Source organism: Erpetoichthys calabaricus, chromosome 11 (genome assembly GCF_900747795.2).
Source record: "Erpetoichthys calabaricus chromosome 11, fErpCal1.3, whole genome shotgun sequence".
NCBI lineage: Eukaryota > Metazoa > Chordata > Cladistia > Polypteriformes > Polypteridae > Erpetoichthys > Erpetoichthys calabaricus.
Window position 1 is genome coordinate 52999488 of NC_041404.2, and position 22636 is coordinate 53022123.

Genomic DNA, 22636 nt, shown 5'->3' on the forward strand with positions numbered 1-22636 from the left:
CAATCCCCAATATCGGTGACCACCTATGTCATACAGAAGGAAGGATTTCTTAGGTTTGGTGCATTGCTCCCAGAACCAGGATAACATGATTAATGCTTTTTTATTTTATTTTTTTTGCAGATTGTCTAATAAGTTCACAGCAACCTCACGCTTCTCTGAATAGTCCAACCAGGACGAAAGCAGCACAACTCAAGGCTAGCATGTGAATGAATGCAACATAACCAGGCTTTTTGTTTAGAATGGAGGAGAAGCCACAGGAAGACCCCTGATCACTTCGACCCATATTTGACAAGCCCCACCCTTTTAGGGGGTCCATTAAAACGGATGCCCTACTGAGAGCCAGCGTCAAAGAAGGACACTTTGCTCCTGAACTTCTGAATTCTTGTAACTCAAGACTGGCCCATCGTGCCAATTTCAAAAATTCCTTTCTACAAATGGGACACTAAACCAGGATTTCTTAATTTAATGCTTCATTTATTTTACAATATAAATACAATACAATGTCACGCATGTGTGCCTGGAGATCACCTTCCTGTCTCTGCTGTGATAAATTAGTACCATGATAAGACCAAAGGGGGCACTCACTGTGTAGCTGTCTCTCCCTTTCTAATCGCAGTTCCTAGAAGCCACCAGGAGAGGGCAACTGATCTGACCGAAATGCTCAGAGCTGGACCTCCGTGCCCTTCTGGAAGGATGCTATACTAAAAAAAAAAAAAAAAAGACGACAGCCCCCAAATGAGGTCAACGGCTTTTTGGACCCTGCTGCCAACTCCTACTCTAGTTCTGAACCTCGCTAAGGACTCTTTTTGGTTGAACTTGCCAACTAACTGATGCCATCGAGCACAGATTTTGTTTGTTTGATTAAGCCTATTAATTGGGCACAGTGACCCAACATTTTAAAGTGAGTCATGCAATTCTATCCATCTGGATATGTATATATAAACAGTATATACTGTATGTGTGTATATATATATATATATATATCTTGTCACACACATGCGATTGGGAGACAGCTGAAAGGCCTTAAGAAAAGTACTACCACGCCAGACCAGGGGGTGGCAAGCTGCACCAACTCTCTTTCTCAATCTTCTGCAGACCATCCACACGAAATCTCACTAGGTCCTGGCACCAGTGATGACATCACTTCCTGTATCGGGCTTTAAAGCCGCCATCTTTTCATTTTACAATCAGTTCTGTTTTGGACTCAAACCTGTGAACATCACTACCAATTTAACCCATTTGTGGGCACAATATACGGGTGGCTGCCCCAAACCTTTTTTGATGTCTGTGGTGTCTGCTTTTGTGATTTTGGATTGTCAATCCACCTAAACTGCATGTCTTTGGACTGTGGGAGGAAACCCACGCAGACACGGGGAGAACATGCCAACTCCACACAGGGGGGATCCGGGATGCAAACCCAGGTCTCCTTTGAGGCAGCAGAGCTACCCACTGTGGCACCGTGCCACCCTATATATATACTGTATATATATATATATATATATATATATACATACACACACTTCTGCCTTAAAATTACAAGCCCAGGGTTTGTGTCCCGAGTCTTCCTTGCTAAATTGGCCCTAGTGTGTTTTTGGTGTGTGGATGTGTGTTCACCCTGCAATAGACTGGGGTTTGTTCCTTGCTTTGTGCCCTATGCCAGCAGGGATAGGCTCCAGCTCTCCAAGCAACCCTGGTCTGGATTAAGTGGGTTAGAAAATGACATGATATATATATATATATATATATATATATATATAAATATATATATATATATATATATATATATATATATATATATATATATATATATATATATATATATATATATTCATTGCATTCATAGTCTGAGTCTCAACGACCTGAATTGTGTGGTCCAGGTAACGCTTGTGGTTGGTCTGCCACAGTGCCCTCTTTCAATTGCAATAATATATATATATAGTGAGCCTAAAGTTTCCATACATATGGTTTTTAACATTTTATTTTTTATATTTCAGATGCCCTAAAAAATGCGTTTGAATAAAGAGCAACAAATTGAAATCATACTGTTGGCCTACTTGATTTTTATCTTTGGGGCATTTGAAGGCCATGGTGTATCAGGAAAAGATACGAAACATAAATCATCTTAGGGAACAAACATATCACCAACGCCATTACAAGCATAACTCCAGCTGTGCTAACACGTGTTCATCAGCAGTGGCAGACACGTATTGAAATGTGTTTTCAAAACAACGGCAGTCATATAGAGCATATTATAAAAATAAAAATGGATTTTCATGAAAAAAATGTTTATTTTCCTATGTATGGAAACTTATGGCCCACCCTGTGTATATATATATATATATATATATATATATATATATATACTCATGTGTATCTGTATATATACAATATATATATCCATCCATCCATTTTCCAACCCGCTGAATCCTAACTACAGGGTCACGGGGGTCTGCTGGAGCCAATCCCAGCCAACACAGGGCACAAGGCAGGAACCAATCCTGGGCAGGGTGCCAACCCACCGCAGCAGTATATATATATATATATATATATATAAATATAAATATATATATATACTGCATATATATATATATATATATATATATATATATATATATATATATATATATATATATATACACACACAGGGTGAGTGAAAATTATGTTAACATTTGAATGGCAGAAACAATTTATTCACTCAACATACTTGATATGTGCAAGTTGATTTACAGGAATGTCTCAATACTTCATATGTGGCACAAAAATTGTATATAAGTCTATATATACAGTAGCAGTACCATTAGTGTTAACATAATTTTGACTCACCCCGAATATATATATATATATATATATATAAACATATATACATAAAGTCACATTCGTAGTCTGAACCACAATCTGATTGTATGGGGGTGCAGTGAGTGTGTACGCCTGATGAGCCCAGAATTAGGGCGAAGCATATGTCGCATACTCTTTGCATTATTTGACAGTAAAACTATATATATTAATATAAATATATTGTACTCACACATTTCCTCATCTTATACAAGTGTACTTGTGTTTAAAATGCACATATATAAAGTAAACAAAGTGGTAAATTCAATTACCACTTTGATTCTGAACATGGCGGCGGCAGCAGCAGCTTGTACTGTCCTGGAGGGGCCCATCTTCTCTCACTGCCCCCCTTTGTTTGAATGTTTTCATGTCAAAGGCCTCTAACACACAGAAACGAGATTTTAAAAGCATGATGAAACAGTGAAGGCATCTCACTTCAGAGAACCTTTCACCTTCTGTCAGAAGTTAGGAATCCATGGGGGGAAAACTGATCAGGCTGATTGCAGTCTTTAGTGTGTCACCAAAATGAGGTAAAACCGGTATTGGCTTTGTCATTTGAAATGTGGGAACGTTTACATCATAATCTGTCAGCACAAAGGGTGGGCCGCTGGGGCTCCACCATTTAGCAGCATATCAGGAGTACGTACAATGCCCACGTCTTATGTGATGACCTGGCCAAGCTGATCAATCACTGCAATTAGTGACAATAATAAAGAATGCATAAAAAGAAAAAGGGGACATTTTACTAATCTAAATTATTCACTTTCAGGACCGTTCACTTAGAGCAGGCTATGGTTGTTTATGGCATCAATGGTGCACCTCCAGTATATACATATACATTATTAATAATACTACCTTTGTTATTTGGTTTGACAAAACAGTGAGTGACATGTCCCTAAGTCATAAGAACTTTTAATTATGCTAATCAAGAACAAATTTTAGAAGAATCTGCTTCTATATGAATTGCTTTAAGGAATACTCCTCCCAGAATTATATTTTTTATATGTTGTTTATAGTATAACCTCTATTATCATGCAGAATAGACATAATGAAGTTTATGATAGAATGGGTGCCTATGGAGACTAACAGCAAACACATAAAAACGCCCGTGTAGAAATTTTTTACACTGGAATGTATTTTGGAATTGAAGATCTGTCTCATCCCTCATTCACTGGTCAAGAGTCCAATGATTAGAAACTTTGTTATCTCCTTTCTTCATACAAATTAATAAAAAGATAAGTGTCTGTCTGTGTATCCATCTGGTTGCTATGCCTCTGTCATTCCAAAAGATGGCGCACAATAAACTGTTTGACTAGCAAAATGCATTGCAGTTTTCATTCCAACAGATGGCGCATCCCAAACATTAACACTGCTTTTATGCATCCATTGCAAAACTGAATATATAAAAGTGATACACACGACAGTTTTCATTCCAATACTAACTGCTTTTACACATCCCATACCAAACGGCATACAACAGATACATATGCACTGCATTTGTCATTCCAACAGATGGTGCATTACAAACAATAACATTGCTTTTAGAAACAGAGAGATATGCAAATCCCATGCCAAGTGGCATATAACAGGGAGATGCACATTGCATTTGTCATTCCAACAGATGCCGCATCACAAACATTAACACCTCTTTTAGGAATCCCATGCCAAATGGCATATAACAGAGAGATATTCAAATCCCATGCCAAGTGGCATATAACAGAGAGAGGCACATTGCATTTTCCATTTCAACAGATGGCGCATCACAAACTTTAGCACTGTTTTTATGAATCCCACACCAAATGGTATATTACAAAGACACAGGGCATTGCATGGTGCACTGCTAATGTTAATGTTGAGGTCCATGTTGACTACTTGGGCTTCAGCTCATCTTAGACAGGTTGTGCAGCCAGTGGAAACATAATATTAAAAATGTTTCTCAGCTATCACTACAAACTACATGGAGTAAAAAACATAAAACAAAAAAATATCATTTCTGGGTGGAGTATTGAATTAATGGCCGCTTGTCTTCATTTGCTGTGCCATCTACACCACACTTGAAAAATCCAACAATGCCATCTTTCTTTTCTTTCCCCTGACCTACTAATTTTAAGCTGCTGGATATGTCAATGGGGTGACACGGGGTACAGAGGTGAGTGCTGCTGCCTGACAGCTCTGAGGACACTGGTTCAATTCCCAGCCTGCTCACTAAGGATGTACAGCTTGAATGTTCTCCCTGTGGGTGTGTGTGTGAGTCGGGGGGTTCATCCAGGTACCTTCAGTTTCTTCCTTCATCTCACGTTTGTGGTGACTTTACATTGGATTGTGGTCTGCATGCCTTCTGCCATTCTGGTGGCCCACCAAGTGCTGGCTCTTGCATTGTGGGATAAACCTCTCATCAACCCTGCAATGCTGCAAGTGAGTTACAAAACGGAGGAAGGATTCATTTGAACAGTAAGCCTTTAAAGATGTCACATTGATCTATGATCATTTATCGGGCTGACACCTTCATCCAAGGAGAGTTACGACATCTGAGATACGACTGGGTCCATTTCTTTTGTGGGAGCACAGGCAGGTCAAGTGACTTGCACACGATCACACACTGACACTGGTGTCAGTAGTGGGATCTGATCCCACAACCTCACTACGCCGCCCTGATCTAAAAATTTAAATGTGGGAGAAAAGCAGTGTGAACGATCGATACATCAGTTTTCTACGGTTATTATCAGTAGAGAGTTAAACGGAGCGGAAGCACAAGCTGATGGGAACGCCACAGGAACAGGACACCAGTTCTTCACACTTGATGAAGACGTACACCAAGCCGGGCGTCAAATCCGATTGTCTTTGGGATGTGAAACGAAACTGGAGAGCTTGGAAGAAAAACCCACCGTGACACACAAATGCACAGGCATTGCCAATTTAGAGTGTCTGGCCCACCAGTACCAGGGTGGAGGGCAGGAAACAAAGCCAAATGTCACAGGGTGAACTCAAAGACGCGTCCAACCATTGAGAAAATGGTCTTCAATCTCGCATGAGCATGGTCACTCAGCGGGCACCTGGCAGAAATTGACTCTGCACCCATCGGTCCCCCTGTGGTAGTCCTTGTTTGACCGGCCTCCATCATTAAATGTGCTATTGATACCACCATCGGCAACAGACAAGTGGGGGGGGGGGGGGGGGGGGTCTTACCTTCTGATCCTCCCAAGACAATACTCTTTCCATCAAGGTTGACAAATGAAAGCCGTTGCCGCCATCTCCATGGGAGGGCATGCTTAATATCTTGTGTCTCATGTGTGGTACACGAGTGTGTGGGAGACGTGCAAATGTAGGAATTGTACAGACCGGTAGACACCTAACCGTAATTTTAAAAATGAAAATTGCTTTCAGTCGAATTAGGTGACTATCCCAGCTCAAGGTAACATCAGTTTTCACATTTCAACATACATCTAAGACTACGTTTTATTCTCACCTGCATATTTTGAGGGAAGTGGAAACATTTTTTACTGCATATAAATGCCAAACCATACGCTAATCAACACGCGTCTGTATACAGGAAACTGGCCGCTAAAGGCATTTTTAAGGCAGCATGAGACGAGTGCAGAGCGGGAAGGACAAGGTGCTTGCGTTCTCCTATAATGCTTGTCTTAAAACAAAAGACTTTGAAATGGTGGAGCAGTTGATAACAGCATCGATACTTGTGTACATCGATGTAAACTCGAGTCAATGTGGGGGTAAAGAAACGAGGCGGCGCACAAGTCAACTTAGGAATGAACAGACTTTACCACGCCGCCCTGAATCGACTGCAGGCCCACCAGCAGGTAACATCCAAAACAAAGAGGTGACTTAGCGTTGACTTTTTATGCCCGATTTTTTGCCCACCGCCTCCAGATCCAGTGTAAACTTTTGGAATGTATTTAACAGGTGCATGCGTAATTCAAACTAAACGTCTTGATCGACCGCGCAAGTCAAACAGGCCCACGTCGTCAGCCGGTGTGCGCAGGGCAAATGCAGAACTCCGATGCCAGCTTTCAGAAAAACCCGGTGCAGTCAGTCGATGATCCACAGGAGCGCTGGGTGCTCGGTGCCACGTCTCAGCAGGTGGTGGCCAGCGACTGGTGAATCGGAGGCTGGAAGCAACGCACGTGCTCCACCGTCGAGCTGTCCGTCTCCACCGCTTTCATGTACTTGTTCAGGATGGCAAAGATCTCGTTGTTTAAAATTTGGTACTTTCTGATCCTGTCTGCCATCTTCTTCAGTGGCTGAAAAAGAAACAGAAAGTGACATAAATCAACAGAATAATTCAGGGAATCAAACGCAAGGATAAGGAAAAGAAGGAGCTGCTACAGCTGTCTGTAAAGAGCGTTCACCTCCTTTTGGATGTTTTCACGTACACGATCCACCTGTTGAGTTAAAGCTCATTGGCACGATAAGGCTTCGTGTTTGCTGATTTATAGATTTAGAAACATGCCAATCAGTAAGTAAAGGGTGAAAGTGAACTTGGCGTAAGGGCCACATTTGGAAAAGTATCCCGCAGTTTTAGGCCTTCGACAGATCTGAGCACTTCTGACACTGTGAGACCCCGAACCTGTTTATATTCACGTAGGAAGCACGACAATGTTTATTCTCCCTTTCGTCCTTTGGGGAGCGTGTACAAAAGCAAGCCCCGCACACTGGAACAATTACAGCGAAACACTGAAGAGGAAATTGTAGCCCTACACCCCTACGACGCGTGCGTGTGGAATAACCCATTGGCCAATATGGAGTGGCGTGTCGATGTGCGTTTGCAAGAAGAAGGCGACCGTTTCCGATACCGAATGTGATCAGATCGTTTACACATCTATCAAGGTATGCACTTTATTTATTTTGTTTCTATCACTTCCTCCTTTTAACATATAAAGCCTTAAATGGCAAAGGTCCGGCTTACTTGTCTGAACTTATCATGACTTACAAACCAGAGTGCACGTTAAGATCTCAAGATGCCAGTCTGCTTGTGATTCCAAGGATTAATAAAATAACAGTGGGAGGTCAAGCTTTTAGTTACAGGACCCCCTAAACTGTGGAATGGTCTGCCTGCTAGTATAAGAGATGCCCCTTCGGTCTCAGCTTTTAAATCCTCACTACTTCAGTTTAGCACACCCTGACTAGAGCTGCTGATTAACTGTACAGACTGCATCTCTGTTGTCAGTCATTAGCACTAAAACATAAGTAACATGAGAGTCAGAATTTGTTACTAACCCTCACCTATTCTGTGTCTCTTCTCGGTACTCAAATGTAACACTTGGTGCCCGCGGCCCACCTGCCAAGTTGTTCTGCCTGCCTAAGGTAAAGTCATCCCTGATGGGGGATCACAGAGGGGCCCTTTCATCGGATTAGCTGGCCCAGTGCTATCCCAGCTATGGAATGGCCAGTGGGGGGAGGCAGCTTGATGGCCAAGTTCTCCAGGACTCTCTGAACAAATCCAAATCGTGTTATGGAATATCATCTCCTGTTGAATTCTGCTCTGTACTTGTAATATTTCTATTGCACTATTGTATCGTATTGAGGATTACTTGTGTTCTGTTCTGTGTATTGTATTGTATTGACCCCCTTCTTTTTGACACCCACTGCACACCCAACTTACCTGGAAAGGGGTCTCGTTGTGAATTGCCTTTCCCGAGGTTTCTTTCAATTTTTTCCCTACAACGTTTTTTTTTTGTGAGTTTTTCCTTCTCTTCTTAGAGAGTCAAGGCTGGGGGGCTGTCAAGAGGCAGGGCCTGTTAAAGCCCATTGCGGCACTTCTTGTGTGATTTTGGGCTATACAAAAATAAACTGTATTGTATTATTACGTTAGTAACCCATCATATCTTGAGGCCCCGCCCATTAGAATCTCCCTGTATATCCAATTACATGGGATTCGCCTCGGGGCGCCCCAAAAACACCGACAGCCTCTGTCCTTGCTTCTTACAACCTGCATGCCTTTGAGATGTCATCGAGTAAAGCAAAGTAAAGTATGACATAAGATCAAGTGTGGCTTCTTCTACAAAGATGTTCTAAAATGGCCTGGATGTTATTTGTTGGGAAACCCTAGAAAAGACCCTAAGTAAGAGGATTTGAGTGATTTTTCAAACTTTCACACACGTCTCCAATCGTGCAGTCAGTCATTCAGCCAACTTAAATGGAGAAAAGTCGTCACTCTGCTGTTTGGTGTCATCGTGTGTCCCCAACACTGAATGTGGACCAGAGAAAGCAAAAGCAGAGAGTTGTCTGAGGAGAACAGAAAGAAAATGATAGACAAGCAGGTGGCACAGTGGATAAGCTATCGGTGAGCTATGGCGAGGTAATAGGTTTGAATCCCACGTCTTCCCTGTATTTAGCACTCTGCGATTATTATTATTATTATCATATAACAACAACATAAATTTGATGTGAGTCTGTAACATCCCGTGTAAATGAATGGTACTCGTTCACACACGAACATTCATATCAAGATGTCATTTGATCAATTTTTTTAAATTCAGGTTTATTCTTGGATTTTTCAATAAAACTGAATTTTAACAATTTTTTTTTCTTTTTATTAAGCTGTATTCTTGGATTCTTTAATAAAAAAATTGTTGAAATGACATGTCGATGTGAATGTCTGTGCGAGGAAAAGTAATATCCACCACAGACATTGCGCTGTCTGTTTGCTCAGCAAGACACCAAGAAGAAATGACTGAGCTGCGTTTGTGTGTCTGCTTTTATACCTTCAGTGCTAACGTTCACAAGTGCCATACATTTACACAGGCTGTTACAGTCGCAAATCAGATGTACAGTGCATCCGGAAAGTATTCACAGCACATCACTTTTCCCACATTTTGTTATGTTACAGCCTTATTCCAAAATGGATTCAATTCATTTTTTTCATCAGAATTCTACACACAACACCCCATAATGACAACGTGAAAAAAGTTTACTTGAGGTTTTTGCAAATTTATTATAAATAAAAAAACTGAGAAATCCCATGTCCATAAGTATTCACAGCCTTTGCTCAATACTTTGTCGATGCACCTTTGGCAGCAATTCCAGCCTCAAGTCTTTTTGAATATGATGCCACCAGCTTGGCACACCTATCCTTGGCCAGTTTCGCCCATTCCTCTTTGCAGCACCTCTCAAGCTCCATCAGGTTGGAAGGGAAGCGTCGGTGCACAGCCATTTTAAGATCTCTCCAGAGATGTTCAATCGGATTCAAGTCTGGGCTCTGGCTGGGCCACTCAAGGACATTCACAGAGTTGTCCTGAAGCCACTCCTTTGATATCTTGGCTGTGTGCTTAGGGTCGTTGTCCTGCTGAAAGATGAAGCGTCGCCCCAGTCTGAGGTCAAGAGCGCTCTGGAGCAGGTTTTCATCCAGGATGTCTCTGTACATTGCTGCAGTCATTTTTCCCTTTATCCTGACTAGTCTCCCAGTCCCTGCCGCTGAAAAACATCCCCGCAGCATGATGCTGCCACCACCATGCTTCACTGTAGGGATGGTGCCAGGTTTCCCCCAAATGTGACGCCTGGCATTCACACCAAAGAGTTCAATCTTTGTCTCATCAGACCAGAGAATTTTGTTTCTCATGGTCTGAGAGTCCTTCAGGTGCCTTTTGGCAAACTCCAGGTGGGCTGCCATGTGCCTTTTACTAAGGAGTGGCTTCCGTCTGGCCACTCTACCATACAGGCCTGATTGGTGGATTGCTGCAGAGATGGTTGTCCTTCTGGAAGGTTCTCCTCTCTCCACAGAGGACCTCTGGAGTTCTGACAGAGTGACCATCGGGTTCTTGGTCACCTCCCTGACTAAGGCCCTTCTCCCCCAATCGCTCAGTTTAGATGGCCGGCCAGCTCTAGGAAGAGTCCTGGTGGTTTCAAACTTCTTCCACTTACGGATGATGGAGGCCACTGTGCTCATTGGGACCTTCAAAGCAGCAGAAATTTTTCTGTAACCTTCCCCAGATTTGTGCCTCGAGACAATCCTGTCTCGGAGGTCTACAGACAATTCCTTTGACTTCATGCTTGGTTTGTGCTCTGACATGAACTGTCAACTGTGGGACCTTCTATAGACAGGTGTGTGCCTTTCCAAATCATGTCCAGTCAACTGAATTTACCACAGGTGGACTCCAATGAAGCTGCAGAAACATCTCAAGGATGATCAGGGGAAACAGGACACACCTGAGCTCAATTTTGAGCTTCATGGCAAAGACTGTGAATACTTATGTACATGTGCTTTCTCAAATTTTTTATTTTTAATAAATTTGCAAAAACCTCAAGTAAACATTTTTCACGTTGTCATTATGGGGTGTTGTGTGTAGAATTCTGAGGAAAATGAATTGAATCCATTTTGGAATAAGGCTGTGACATAACAAAATGTGGAAAAAGTGATGTGCTGTGAATACTTTCAGGATGTACTGTATGTTTTTATTATATAATAGAAACTCAAAACGGTAAATGTGAAGAGGACCCAGGATTGAACCCGCAACCTCTTGATTATGAGGCAGCAGTCGTGTCTACTTTGTGTCGATTGATAGTTGGGCTTCAGTTGTTACTCATTGACAGCAATATGCAAATTGAACAATTTCTTTTTTCTTTGGTTATATTCTTGAATAAAAGCGCACTTGTTTCCTGAAAGTGTTTATTGGATGTTTGGACTTTTGTCTTCACACATTATACACTTAATGTAAGCATTTTGTCATCCATCCATCCATTATCCAACCCGCTATATCCTAACTACAGGGTCACGGGGGTCTGCTGGAGCCAATCCCAGGGTGCAAGGCAGGAAACAATCCCCGGGCAGGGCACCAGCCACTGCAGGGCACACACACACACCCACCGCACACTAGGGACAATTTAGGATTGCCAATGCACTGTAAAGGACAGCCGGGTTCCATGCCCGGCAGGGACGCCACTGCTGCATCTGTTCTGGGGGAGCCACCATGGGCAGCTCAATACCTCCTCCGGGACGCTTGGTGGCAGCCTCCCTGGCGGATGATGATTCCCCAGCCTGGCGCATGGCTCCATGGGACGTGGAGTCCTCCACAGCCTGGTTGGGGGCTTGGATGGCCGCCAGGGGGAGCTGCATGGTCTTGGCAGCCTGGCTGGTCAATTCCTCAGCCCCACCCGGAAAGGCAATTAGACCCAGGTGATCAAGCACCTGGAATACTTCCGGGTGGGGTATAAAAAAGGCCAGCCACCACCACTGAAGAGAGCCAGAATCGGGAAGAAGAGGACGAGGTTGCCTGGGAGGAGTGGTGGTGCTGAGGTGGAGAGAAGAAGTATGGTTTGTGTTATTTAAGTGCTTGTGGGACTGTGTTGGGCCTGTGGGACACGGGGAAGGCGTGCCCCACGGCTGAAGAAAACTAAAAGAAACTGTTTGTGTTACACGTGCCTCTGCCTCAGTTTGTGCCGGGTCAGACGCTATATAGCGTTCATATTACAGCACCTAACCTGCATGTCTTTGGACTGTGGGAGGAAACCCACGCAGACACGGGGAGAACATGCAAACTCCACATAGGGAGGAACTGGGAAGCGAACCCAGGTCTCCTAACTGCGAGGCAGCAGCACTACCACTGCACCACCGTGCCGCCCATTTGTCATTATTACTATAATATAAAAACAGATTCTGTTTTAGTTATGTGTTCAGAATTTCTTGCATTTCTCGCATTTCCTGTCATCCTATATTTACCCAGATTGTTGTAGACACGGAATGAACATAAAATGTATGTATTCCAAATAATGATATATTATTTACGCAATCTCACACTCAATCACACTCCTCAGCCTCCCTGGAAAAGTCTATTCGGGGGTTCTGGAGAGGAGGGTCCGTCGGATAGTCGAGCCTCGGATTCAGGAGGAACAGTGTGGTTTTCGTCCTGGTCGTGGAACATTGGACCAGCTCTACACCCTTAGCAGAGTCCTGGAGGGTGCATGGGAGTTCGCCCAACCAGTCTACATGTGTTTTGTGGACTTGGAAAAGGCGTTCGACCGTGTCCCTCGGGGAATCCTGTGGGGGGTGCTCCGGGAGTATGGGGTACCGGCCCCCCTGATAAGGGCTGTTCAGTCCCTGTACGATCGGTGTCAGAGCTTGGTCCGCATTGCCGGCAGTAAGTCGAACCTGTTTCCAGTGAGAGTTGGACTCCGCCAGGGCTGCCCTTTGTCACCGATTCTGTTCATAACTTTTATGGACAGAATTTCTAGGCGCAGTCAGGGTGTTGAGGGGGTCCGGTTTGGTGGACTCAGGATTGGGTCACTGCTTTTTGCAGATGATGTTGTCCTGTTTGCTTCATCAGGCCGTGATCTTCAGCTCTCTCTGGATCAGTTCGCACCTGAGTGTGAAGCGGCTGGGATGGGAATCAGCACCTCCAAATCTGAGACCATGGTCCTCAGCCGGAAAAGAGTGGAGTGCCCTCTCAGGGTTTGGGAGCGAGATCCTGCCCCAAGTGGAGGAGTTCAAGTATCTCGGGGTCTTGTTCCACAAGTGAGGGAAGAATGGAGCGTGAGATCGACAGGCGGATCGGTGCGGCGTCCGCAGTGATGCGGGCTCTGCATCGGTCTGTCGTGGTGAAAAAGGAGCTGAGCCTCAAGGCAAAGCTCTCAATTTACCGGTCGATCTATGTTCCTACCCTCACCTATGGTCATGAGCTAAGGGTAGTGACCGAAAGAACGAGATCGCGAATACAAGCGGCTGAACTGAGTTTCAATGAAGACAGACAAACATTCCACGCAGCTTAATGGAAAGCACAAGTCAGGTGATGGAGGTAAGAGAACCCCTAAGTCACTGAATATCCAGTTCAATCAGTCATTAAGAAATGGTAAGAGTGGGGCCGAGCTTCCCATAAAATGGTAAGAGTGGGTCCGATCTGTTCACAGAAAGGAAAGAGTGGGGCTGAGCTACATGCAAAATGCAAAAACTGAAGACGACACGAGATCATCTGAAACTAAAAGTGTAAACTGTTTTATTTACAGTGGACTCGGAAAGTATTCACACCCCTTCTCTTAATTGTGTTGTAGATTTCATTTAAAATGGATAAATCTGCCATAACACTTAATAGCCCATTAGCGATATTTCAGAAAGGTGTGCAGATTTATTAAGCATCAAAAACTGAAATCTCTCCCTCCTCCAAGTATTCAGACCCTTGGCTGAGGCACTCGAGATTACGCTCAGGTGCCTCCTGTTTGCTTTCATTCTCCTTGAGATGTTTCTAGAACCTCATTGGAGTCCATCTGTGGCAAAACAAATTGACTGGACATCATTTTGATTTTCAATGGATACGTTGGCCACTTTTGCCCATCAATCTACACTTAATAACCCATCATGACAAAGTCAGCACATTTTCAGATAAGTTTGCAAATTTATCAAAAAATCAAAAACTGAAATCCTCTCAATTCATAGAATTAGATAGATAGATAGATAGATAGATAGATAGATAGATAGATAGATAGATAGATAGATAGATAGATAGATAGATAGATATGAGTGAAAGGCACTATATAATAGATAGATAGATAGATAGATAGATAGATAGATAGATAGATAGATAGATAGATAGATAGATAGATAGATAGATAGATAGATAGATAGATAGATAGATAGATAGATAGATAGATAGATACTTTATTAATCCCAGCCACCAAGAGAGCTCTGAAGGATTTACAAGCTACAGTGGATAAGATTGGAAGCTGTGACCAGGATTCAGAATCTGCGAGATGGGCAGTGCCACTCAGTAAGCTGCTCCAACAACAGTACTTGGTCCAATGAAATGGCGACCTCAGACTGGTGTGTGCATGAGTGGGGCCTGCGATGGACCGCATTCTCGTGTTGCACCGAATGCTTTCATTTGGAACAACTGACACAACACCTTTTCCTTAAAAGGCAGCGACACGGAAACTGGCGGAAGAAAAATTCAAGACTATAAAATAATCATTGCAGACACGAATCCCATTGAACAACGTACCACATTTTTGATGATTTCGTCTTTTCCATCTTGCCGTTGCACTTTGAGAAGGTGGTAACAGAAGTCGAAGAGGTCAAATCGTCGTTGCTGTCCTAGTAACACAATTATCGAGCAGCCGGCCCAGTTGAGCCCATCTCCGAAGCACTGCCTGTAAGGCAAAACAGCACAGATCAAAGGCTGATGAGTGACAAATCAATGACAATGATCACATACCAGTGACACAACTCAAGTCCTTGCCCCTAAAGGATCTCAAATGAGGGTCATTTTCAGTTTACTGCCATCAATTTTTTAAAAAGCATCTGCAAATTCTGCATGCACACAAATTCACAACACATACAGTGCATCTGGAAAGTATTCACAGCACATCACTTTTTCCACATTTTGTTATGTTACAGCCTTATTCCAAAATGGATTAAATTCATTTTTTCCTCAGAATTCTACACACAACACCCCATAATGACAACGTGAAAAAAGTTTACTTGAGGTTTTTGCAAATTTATTAAAAATAAAAAAACTGAGAAATCCCATGTACATAAGTATTCACAGCCTTTGCCATGAAGCTCAGAATTGAGCTCAGGTGCATCCTGTTTCCCCTGATCATCCTTGAGATGTTTCTGCAGCTTCATTGGAGTCCACCTGTGGTAAATTCAGTTGACTGGACATGATTTGGAAAGGCACACACCTGTCTATAGAAGGTCCCACAGTTGACAGTTCATGTCAGAGCACAAACCAAGCATGAAGTCAAAGGAATTGTCTGTAGACCTCCGAGACAGGATTGTCTCGAGGCACAAATCTGGGGAAGGTTACAGAAAAATTTCTGCTGCTTTGAAGGTCCCAATGAGCACAGTGGCCTCCATCATCCATAAGTAGAAGAAGTTCGAAACCACCAGGTCTCTTCTTAGAGATGGCCGGCCATCTAAACTGAGCGATCCAGGGAAAAGGGCCTTAGTCACGGAGGTGACCAAGAGCCCGATGGTCACTCTGTCAGAGCTCCAGAGGTCCTCGGTGGAGAGAGGAGAACCTTCCAGAAGGACAACCATCTCTGCAGCAATCCACCAGTCAGGCCTGTATGGTAGAGTGGCCAGACGGAAGCCACTCCTTAGTAAAAGGCACATGGCAGCCCACCTGGAGTTTGACAAAAGGCACCTGAAGGACTCTCAGACCATGAGAAACAAAATTCTCTGGTCTGATGAATCAAAGATTGAACTCTTTGGTGTGAATGCCAGGCGTCACGTTTGGAGTAAACCAGGCACCGCTCATCACCAGGCCAATACCATCCCTACAGTGAAGCATGGTGGTGGCAGCATCATGCTGCGGGGATGTTTTTCAGCGGCAGGGACTGGGAGACTAGTCAGGATAAAGGGAAAGATGACTGCAGCAATGTACAGAGACATCCTGGATGAAAACCTGCTCCAGAGCGCTCTTGACCTCAGACTGGGGCGACGGTTCATCTTTCAGCAGGACAACGACCCTAAGCACACAGCCAAGATATCAAAGGAGTGGCTTCAGGACAACTCTGTGAATGTCCTTGAGTGGCCCAGCCAGAGCCCAGACTTGAATCCGATTGAACATCTCTGGAGAGATCTTAAAATGGCTGTGCACCGACGCTTCCCATCCAACCTGATGGAGCTTGAGAGGTGCTGCAAAGAGGAATGGGCGAAACTGGCCAAGGACAGGTGTGCCAAGCTTGTGGCATCATATTCAAAAAGACTTGAGGCTGGAATTGCTGCCAAAGGTGCATCGACAAAGTATTGAGCAAAGGCTGTGAATACTTATGGACATGGGATTTCTCAGTTTTTTTATTTATAATAAATTTGCAAAAACCTCAAGTAAACTTTTTTCACGTTGTCATTATGGGGTGTTGTGTGTAGAATTCTGAGGAAAAAAATGAATTTAATCTATTTTGGAATAAGGCTGTAACATAACAAAATGTGGAGAAAGTGATGCGCTGTGAATACTTTACAGATGCACTGTATCTCAGATCGCTAGTTAATCTAACGATGTAGGATTACAACTGGAGGATCTGGTGAAAAACACATAGACAGACACATCCAGACACTGGAAACACATGTAGAGCTGTGAGGCAGCGGTAACATCCATGGGGCTGGACACACATCTGCTAAACATAACATGACATTCAATTACATTCCTAAACCTTCTTAATCTGGTTTAGGGTCGATGCTCCTTATAATCAGAGCCAGAAGCAGGAACTGAACCAAGGTGTCATGGAAAAGGCACTATATAATTAAAATGGACTAGCCGACCTGCGGCGTAGTATATGCCACATAATTATTTATTGATGGCTGAACACTTCCTGAAAGACACAGTTGTCCAAATGGGGTGGGTTTGAGGATACGACTGTGAGTGAATGAAAAGATGGAACTCTGGAGAGAGCAACATACAATTGTCCGTGACTGAAAACTGGGTTTGGCAGATACAGGCATATCTTTTTGATTTGTTCCTGTGCCTTATTAATTGTCATTGCAAAGGCCAATCTAACAGGAAATTCTCTGCGTGTAAAAGGCAAATTTGAATCTGATGGGGTCAGGGAAATCCAGGGAATAAGGACAGTTTGTGAGGTAGCAGCTGCGATAGTCTTACACTCCAGTACACTGCGGTGAATGCTGGTGACAGTAAACTCAAGGATAGGCATGAGGACGTTCTCGGAAGTGAATGGTGATAGTAGCTGGAAGTATTTGGCACATCGCCACAATTTCTGCCTCACCACCATAACCTCCAGAAGTATTCATGTAGTCAGCATATTGTTGAGCAGAGTGTATGACTATGCTTCCGTGACTATGAACAACGGACAGCACGTCGCCAAAGTTATCCCAATGTTAGCAAACAAAGGTTACAGCCATGTTGCGAAGTTCGAGAGCAACAGTTTCGTCGATGACATATTTCCAGAAATATCTGACTGATAGAAAGAAACAGTTACCTGATGCAGAAATTTGTATAACATTGAAAGAAGAGTTGTTTCCATGAAATACATTTGAAGCGGTGGGCATGTTAGGAAAATGAACAGTCAACGTGGCTCAGAGGTGCATGTGGACTGTAGCACAAACCAAAGCGACTCAGGATGTGTTTGGTGAGGTGTTGGGGGCGGGCACATGAGCAAGCCATATACATGCCTCGAGAGTGAGGGTGGATGCGGGAGGAGGATTAGAGATGGCGGGCGGGGCACTGTCGTGCGTACCCCATGGTCGGGTAACTTGGTCGATTATATATATAGATTATTATCATTAATATTGATGTCTGGAGCTGAGAAGCATTAATGGCAGCTACAGCACCACCAAGCTGTTATATGATGAAAGGTTTTCATTTTATGCAGACTTATGCATCTATACTATCATTATTTGAATTAACTGAATTATCAGTGTTGGATGTACATATTTTATTACTATTATTTATTTAGTACATTTATTTTGCTCATATTTTTATCTGTTCATTTTATAATCTCACTTATTTCAATACAGAGTCACAAGGAACTGGAGATTAGCCCAGCAGGATCAGTCAAAAGCCCAAATTAAGGCACCACCATAATTACTGACACTCCCATAATTACACTCACTCAACAAGGTGCCAACCACAAGTCTTTAAGATGCGGGAGGAAAATGATAGATAGATAGATAGATAGATAGATAGATAGATAGATAGATAGATAGATAGATAGATAGATAGATAAGAAAGGCACTATATAATAGATAGATAGTTAAATAGGTATGAAAGGCACTATATAATAGATAGATAGTTAAATAGGTATGAAAGGCACTATATAATAGATAGATAGATAGATAGATAGATAGATAGATAGATAGATAGATAGATAGATAGATAGATAGATAGATAGATAGATAAGAAAGGCACTATATAATTGATAGATAGACAGACAGACAGACAGACAGACAGACAGACAGACAGACAGACAGACAGATAGATAGATAGATAGATAGATAGATAGATAGATAGATAGATAGATAGATAGATAGATAGATAGATAGATAGATAGATAGATAGATAGATAGATGAGAAATGCACTGTATGATAGAAGAATAATCTAAGTGTTGTCAGGGATCATCCAAAGTCCTGTCCAGAGGGAAAGATGGGTCCTGGCCAGGTGAACAGGCATGGGGTGGAAAGACAACAATGGATTGGCATCCTAACCAGGTGGAGAATTGAGCCCCTGCCAGACAGAGGCGCGAGAAGGTTGAAGGGATCGGGGTAGTATCTATCCCAGACCCTATACTTCTCTGATGTACTAGAAGGCAGCATTCTTTTGTTCCTGCCCCCCTTTTTTACATTCCACAAGCATGCTGGGAAGGGTACTCCCAGGGTGCTCCCCTGTTGCTTGCCATGGGTGCCGCCAGGGGGAGATGCATTCTAAAAACTTCAGCCTGTGCTTCCTTTGGACTTTAGACAGACACTCCTGGGATCTGGTTTAAAGGGAGATGCTCAGTTTTGATTCAAGGAGTCAGAGTCAGGAGGCAGAGGACAACACTTGCAAGAGGAAGAGGAGTAGGGAGGAGAGAAAATAAAAAGGAAGGATTCACTGTCCATTTACATTCTATGTTGTACAGAAAGTACTTAGAGGAATACAATCTATTATAATTGAATCTTGTGACTGTGTGCATGTCAGTTGTGTCTGGGGATTGGCGCTTGGTATCAACCCCTGTCTTCCATGATAGATAGATAGATAGATAGATAGATAGATAGATAGATAGATAGATAGATAGATAGATAGATAGATAGATAGATAGATAGATAGATAGATAGATAGATAGATAGATAGATAGATAGATAGATAGATAGATAGATAGATAGATAGATAGATAGATAGATAGATAGATAGATAGATAGATAGATACCTTAAGGGATTGAAGAGTTGCATAGTTTGGGGGAGGAACAATCTCCTCAGTCTGTCAGTGGAGCAGGACGGTGACAGCAGTCTGTCACTGAAGCTGCTCTTCTGTCTGGAGATGATCCTGTTCAGTGGATGCAGTGGATTCTCCATAATTGATAGGAGTCTGCTTAGAGCCCGTCGCTCTGCCACAGATGTTAAACTGTCCAGCTCCATGCCAACAATACAGCCTGCCTTCCTCACCAGTTTTTCTAGGTAGTAGGTGGCAATGCTCCACTGGCATGGTCCCAGTTTAGACACCCGCAAGGTTCTTTGGAACCTGTAGTTTGGAAGGACAACCTTGTTGACACCAAGAGGGTGCTGCCAGGGGGAAAGGCTCCCTACTTTGCGGAGCTTCTGCATAACCCAGAAGTGCTTCCGCCAGGCCATGTCATGGTATCAGAAGTACTCCTGGGTCTGATATAAGAGAAGCCTCCATAACTTGTGTGGGGAGTCAAAATAAGCGGACAACACTCACCAGGAGAAGAGGAAGGAGAGGGAAAGCACTGTGTATTATCTTTAGTTGTGTTATCTCGACTTTGCCTCTAGGAGAAGTTACTGTGTAAATAATAAGACCTTTATCTGAACCCATAACTGTGTCTGGCCTGATTGTGTCAAGATTCGGGCTCAGTGGTTCCTCCTTTTGGTCACAATAGATAGACAGCTCTTATTACTAGATGTCTACCTCAGGACATTTGATATTGATATTTGATATTGCATGATATTGATATTGCAGGACTACTGTTATTGCATGACTACTGTTATTGCAGGACTACTGTTATTGCATGACTACTGTTATTCACCTCTGGTCTTTCATTAATCGATTGCATTCTGTATTGTTTGTTATCTATACTGTACTATTCATATTCATACATGTATGCTTAGATTGCACCTACTACTAGTAGTATTTTGGGTTGATGGGAGAATTGTGTTTTTGTTTCATAGTACTTGCATTATTTGCAATGATAATAAACTTGAATGCCATCTTAACTGAAAGAAACACTCAATGACATGGGCAGAACATTCCAACTCTACACAGAACCAGCTGTGGTAACCATTATGTTAGTCTACTGTAATGGACAGCCAGTGTCCTTACCTAACCAAGACACCCTTAAGAGGGAAGGACAGGGGGAGACAGCTTACCCAGGGATTAATCTCTCCCAGGATGCAAGATAGCAGGCTCAGATTCCCACATGGGTACCTGCAGGACATGCTGGGTATTGTAGTCCCAGAGGACAGCCCTGTTAGGGTCTTGTGGGGGGAGCTGCAGGACTGAGGAGTCACTATGTCATGGGGCTTCCGCCTCACCCAGAAGTGCTGACAGAACACGTGTGTGGAAGATAGGGAGCACTTCCTGGGCCGCTAAAATAAAAGGGCTGCCTACCTCTCATCATGGTGCCAGAGTCGGGAGAAGGTGGATGGACAAAGCTTACGTGGAGGTGTGGAGGGGGCAGTGACCAAGAGACAGACAGAGAGAGAGAAGACAAAGTATTGTTGCTTTATTGTGCTGATTGCATATGCTTGTGGCTGTGGTGGTGGGAAATGCTTGGTTCGAAGAGTTTCCCACGAATGAAAGACTCTTTGGCTTCTAACTTGTGTCCCAAGCCTACTTGTGTTTGGTGTTTGGGGAGCTGGAGCGCCCCCTGGTGTCCACACTACATATTCTCAGTTGTCCAGTATTATCGTGCAAGTTATCCAGGCTGAAACAGATTTTTTTAAGAACCACAACCTTGAATAAAATCCGAGACTCACTCAGCTGTAAACTCGTTCGTCCCCACCGGGATGCAATAAACAAACTGCATGGCGCTCCAGAGGCGATGAAATTCCACGCACTCGTCCACATGCATCACCCCATTGGTCGGTGGTGGTCCCCTCCACACTGCGTCCTGGAGGTAGCTGCGGATGCGGGTGAGGATGACTTCAAACATCGACAGACCACAACAAAGGCGCTCTTTGGTCAGAAGGTCTCCTTCTCTTGCAATGGCAATTTGCTGGAATGACAAATGAAAAACACCACTGATAAGAAAATGGCATAACTCAGGCAAGCTCTATTGCAGGCACCGAGCTGGACAGTTTGACATCTGTGGGAGAGCGACGGGCGCTGAGCAGACTCCTGTCAATCATGGAGAATCCACTGCATCCACTGAACAGGATCATCTCCAGACAGAGGAGCAGCTTCAGCGACAGACTGCTGTCACCGTCCTGCTCCACTGACAGACTGAGGAGATCGTTCCTCCGCCACACTATGAGACTCTTCAATTCCACCCGGGGGGGTAAACGTTAACATTATACAAAGTTATTGTCTGTCTGTATACCTGCATTGTTATCACTCTTTAATTTAATATTTTCTTTATCAGTATGCTGCTGCTGGAGTATGTGAATTTCTCCTTGGGATTAATAAAGTATCTATCTATCTATCTATCTATCTATCTATCTATCTATCTATCTATCTATCTATCTATCTATCTATCTATCTATCTATCTATCTATCTATCTATCTATCTATCTATCTATCTATCTATCTATCTACCTACCTACCTACCTACCTACCTACCTACCTACCTACCTACCTACCTACCTACCTACCTACCTACCTATCTATCTATCTATCTATCTATCTATCTATCTATCTATCTATCTATCTATCTATCTATCTATCTATCTATCTATCTATCTATCTATTGTGCCTTTCACATCTACAGTCTCTATCTATTTAAAGCAGAGAGCTGGCAGCCCAAAATTTATGGTACACCTTGCCAGCTACACAATGCCTTATACACACATACAATGAATTGTATTACCAATAAAAACAAGAAATAAATACATTTGATATTTTCTAAGCTTTCTCTATGAATTAAAAAGCAGCAGACGTAAAAAAAAAATGAAACCTGATAGTTCTGTAATCCTGAATCCTTTTGCACTGTAGCTGATCTTTTTAAAGAGGCCAATAGAAGTTGTAAAAGTGTTT

The 22636-nt window shown here is 43.1% G+C and overlaps 1 protein-coding gene across 1 annotated transcript in view; it reads right to left on the reverse strand.

The window, feature by feature from the left end:
- Positions 1-2893: 2893 nt before the first annotated feature.
- Positions 2894-22636, reverse strand: part of cyfip2 (cytoplasmic FMR1 interacting protein 2) — a 252229-nt gene continuing 232486 nt past the window's right edge. The window contains exons 29-31 of the mRNA XM_051934205.1: positions 21421-21659; positions 14772-14919; positions 2894-7088 (exon numbers count right to left, since the gene is read on the reverse strand). Coding sequence (XP_051790165.1) covers positions 6921-7088; positions 14772-14919; positions 21421-21659 — 555 coding nt within the window. The 3' untranslated portion in view covers positions 2894-6920. The remainder of the gene's footprint in view (positions 7089-14771; positions 14920-21420; positions 21660-22636) is intronic.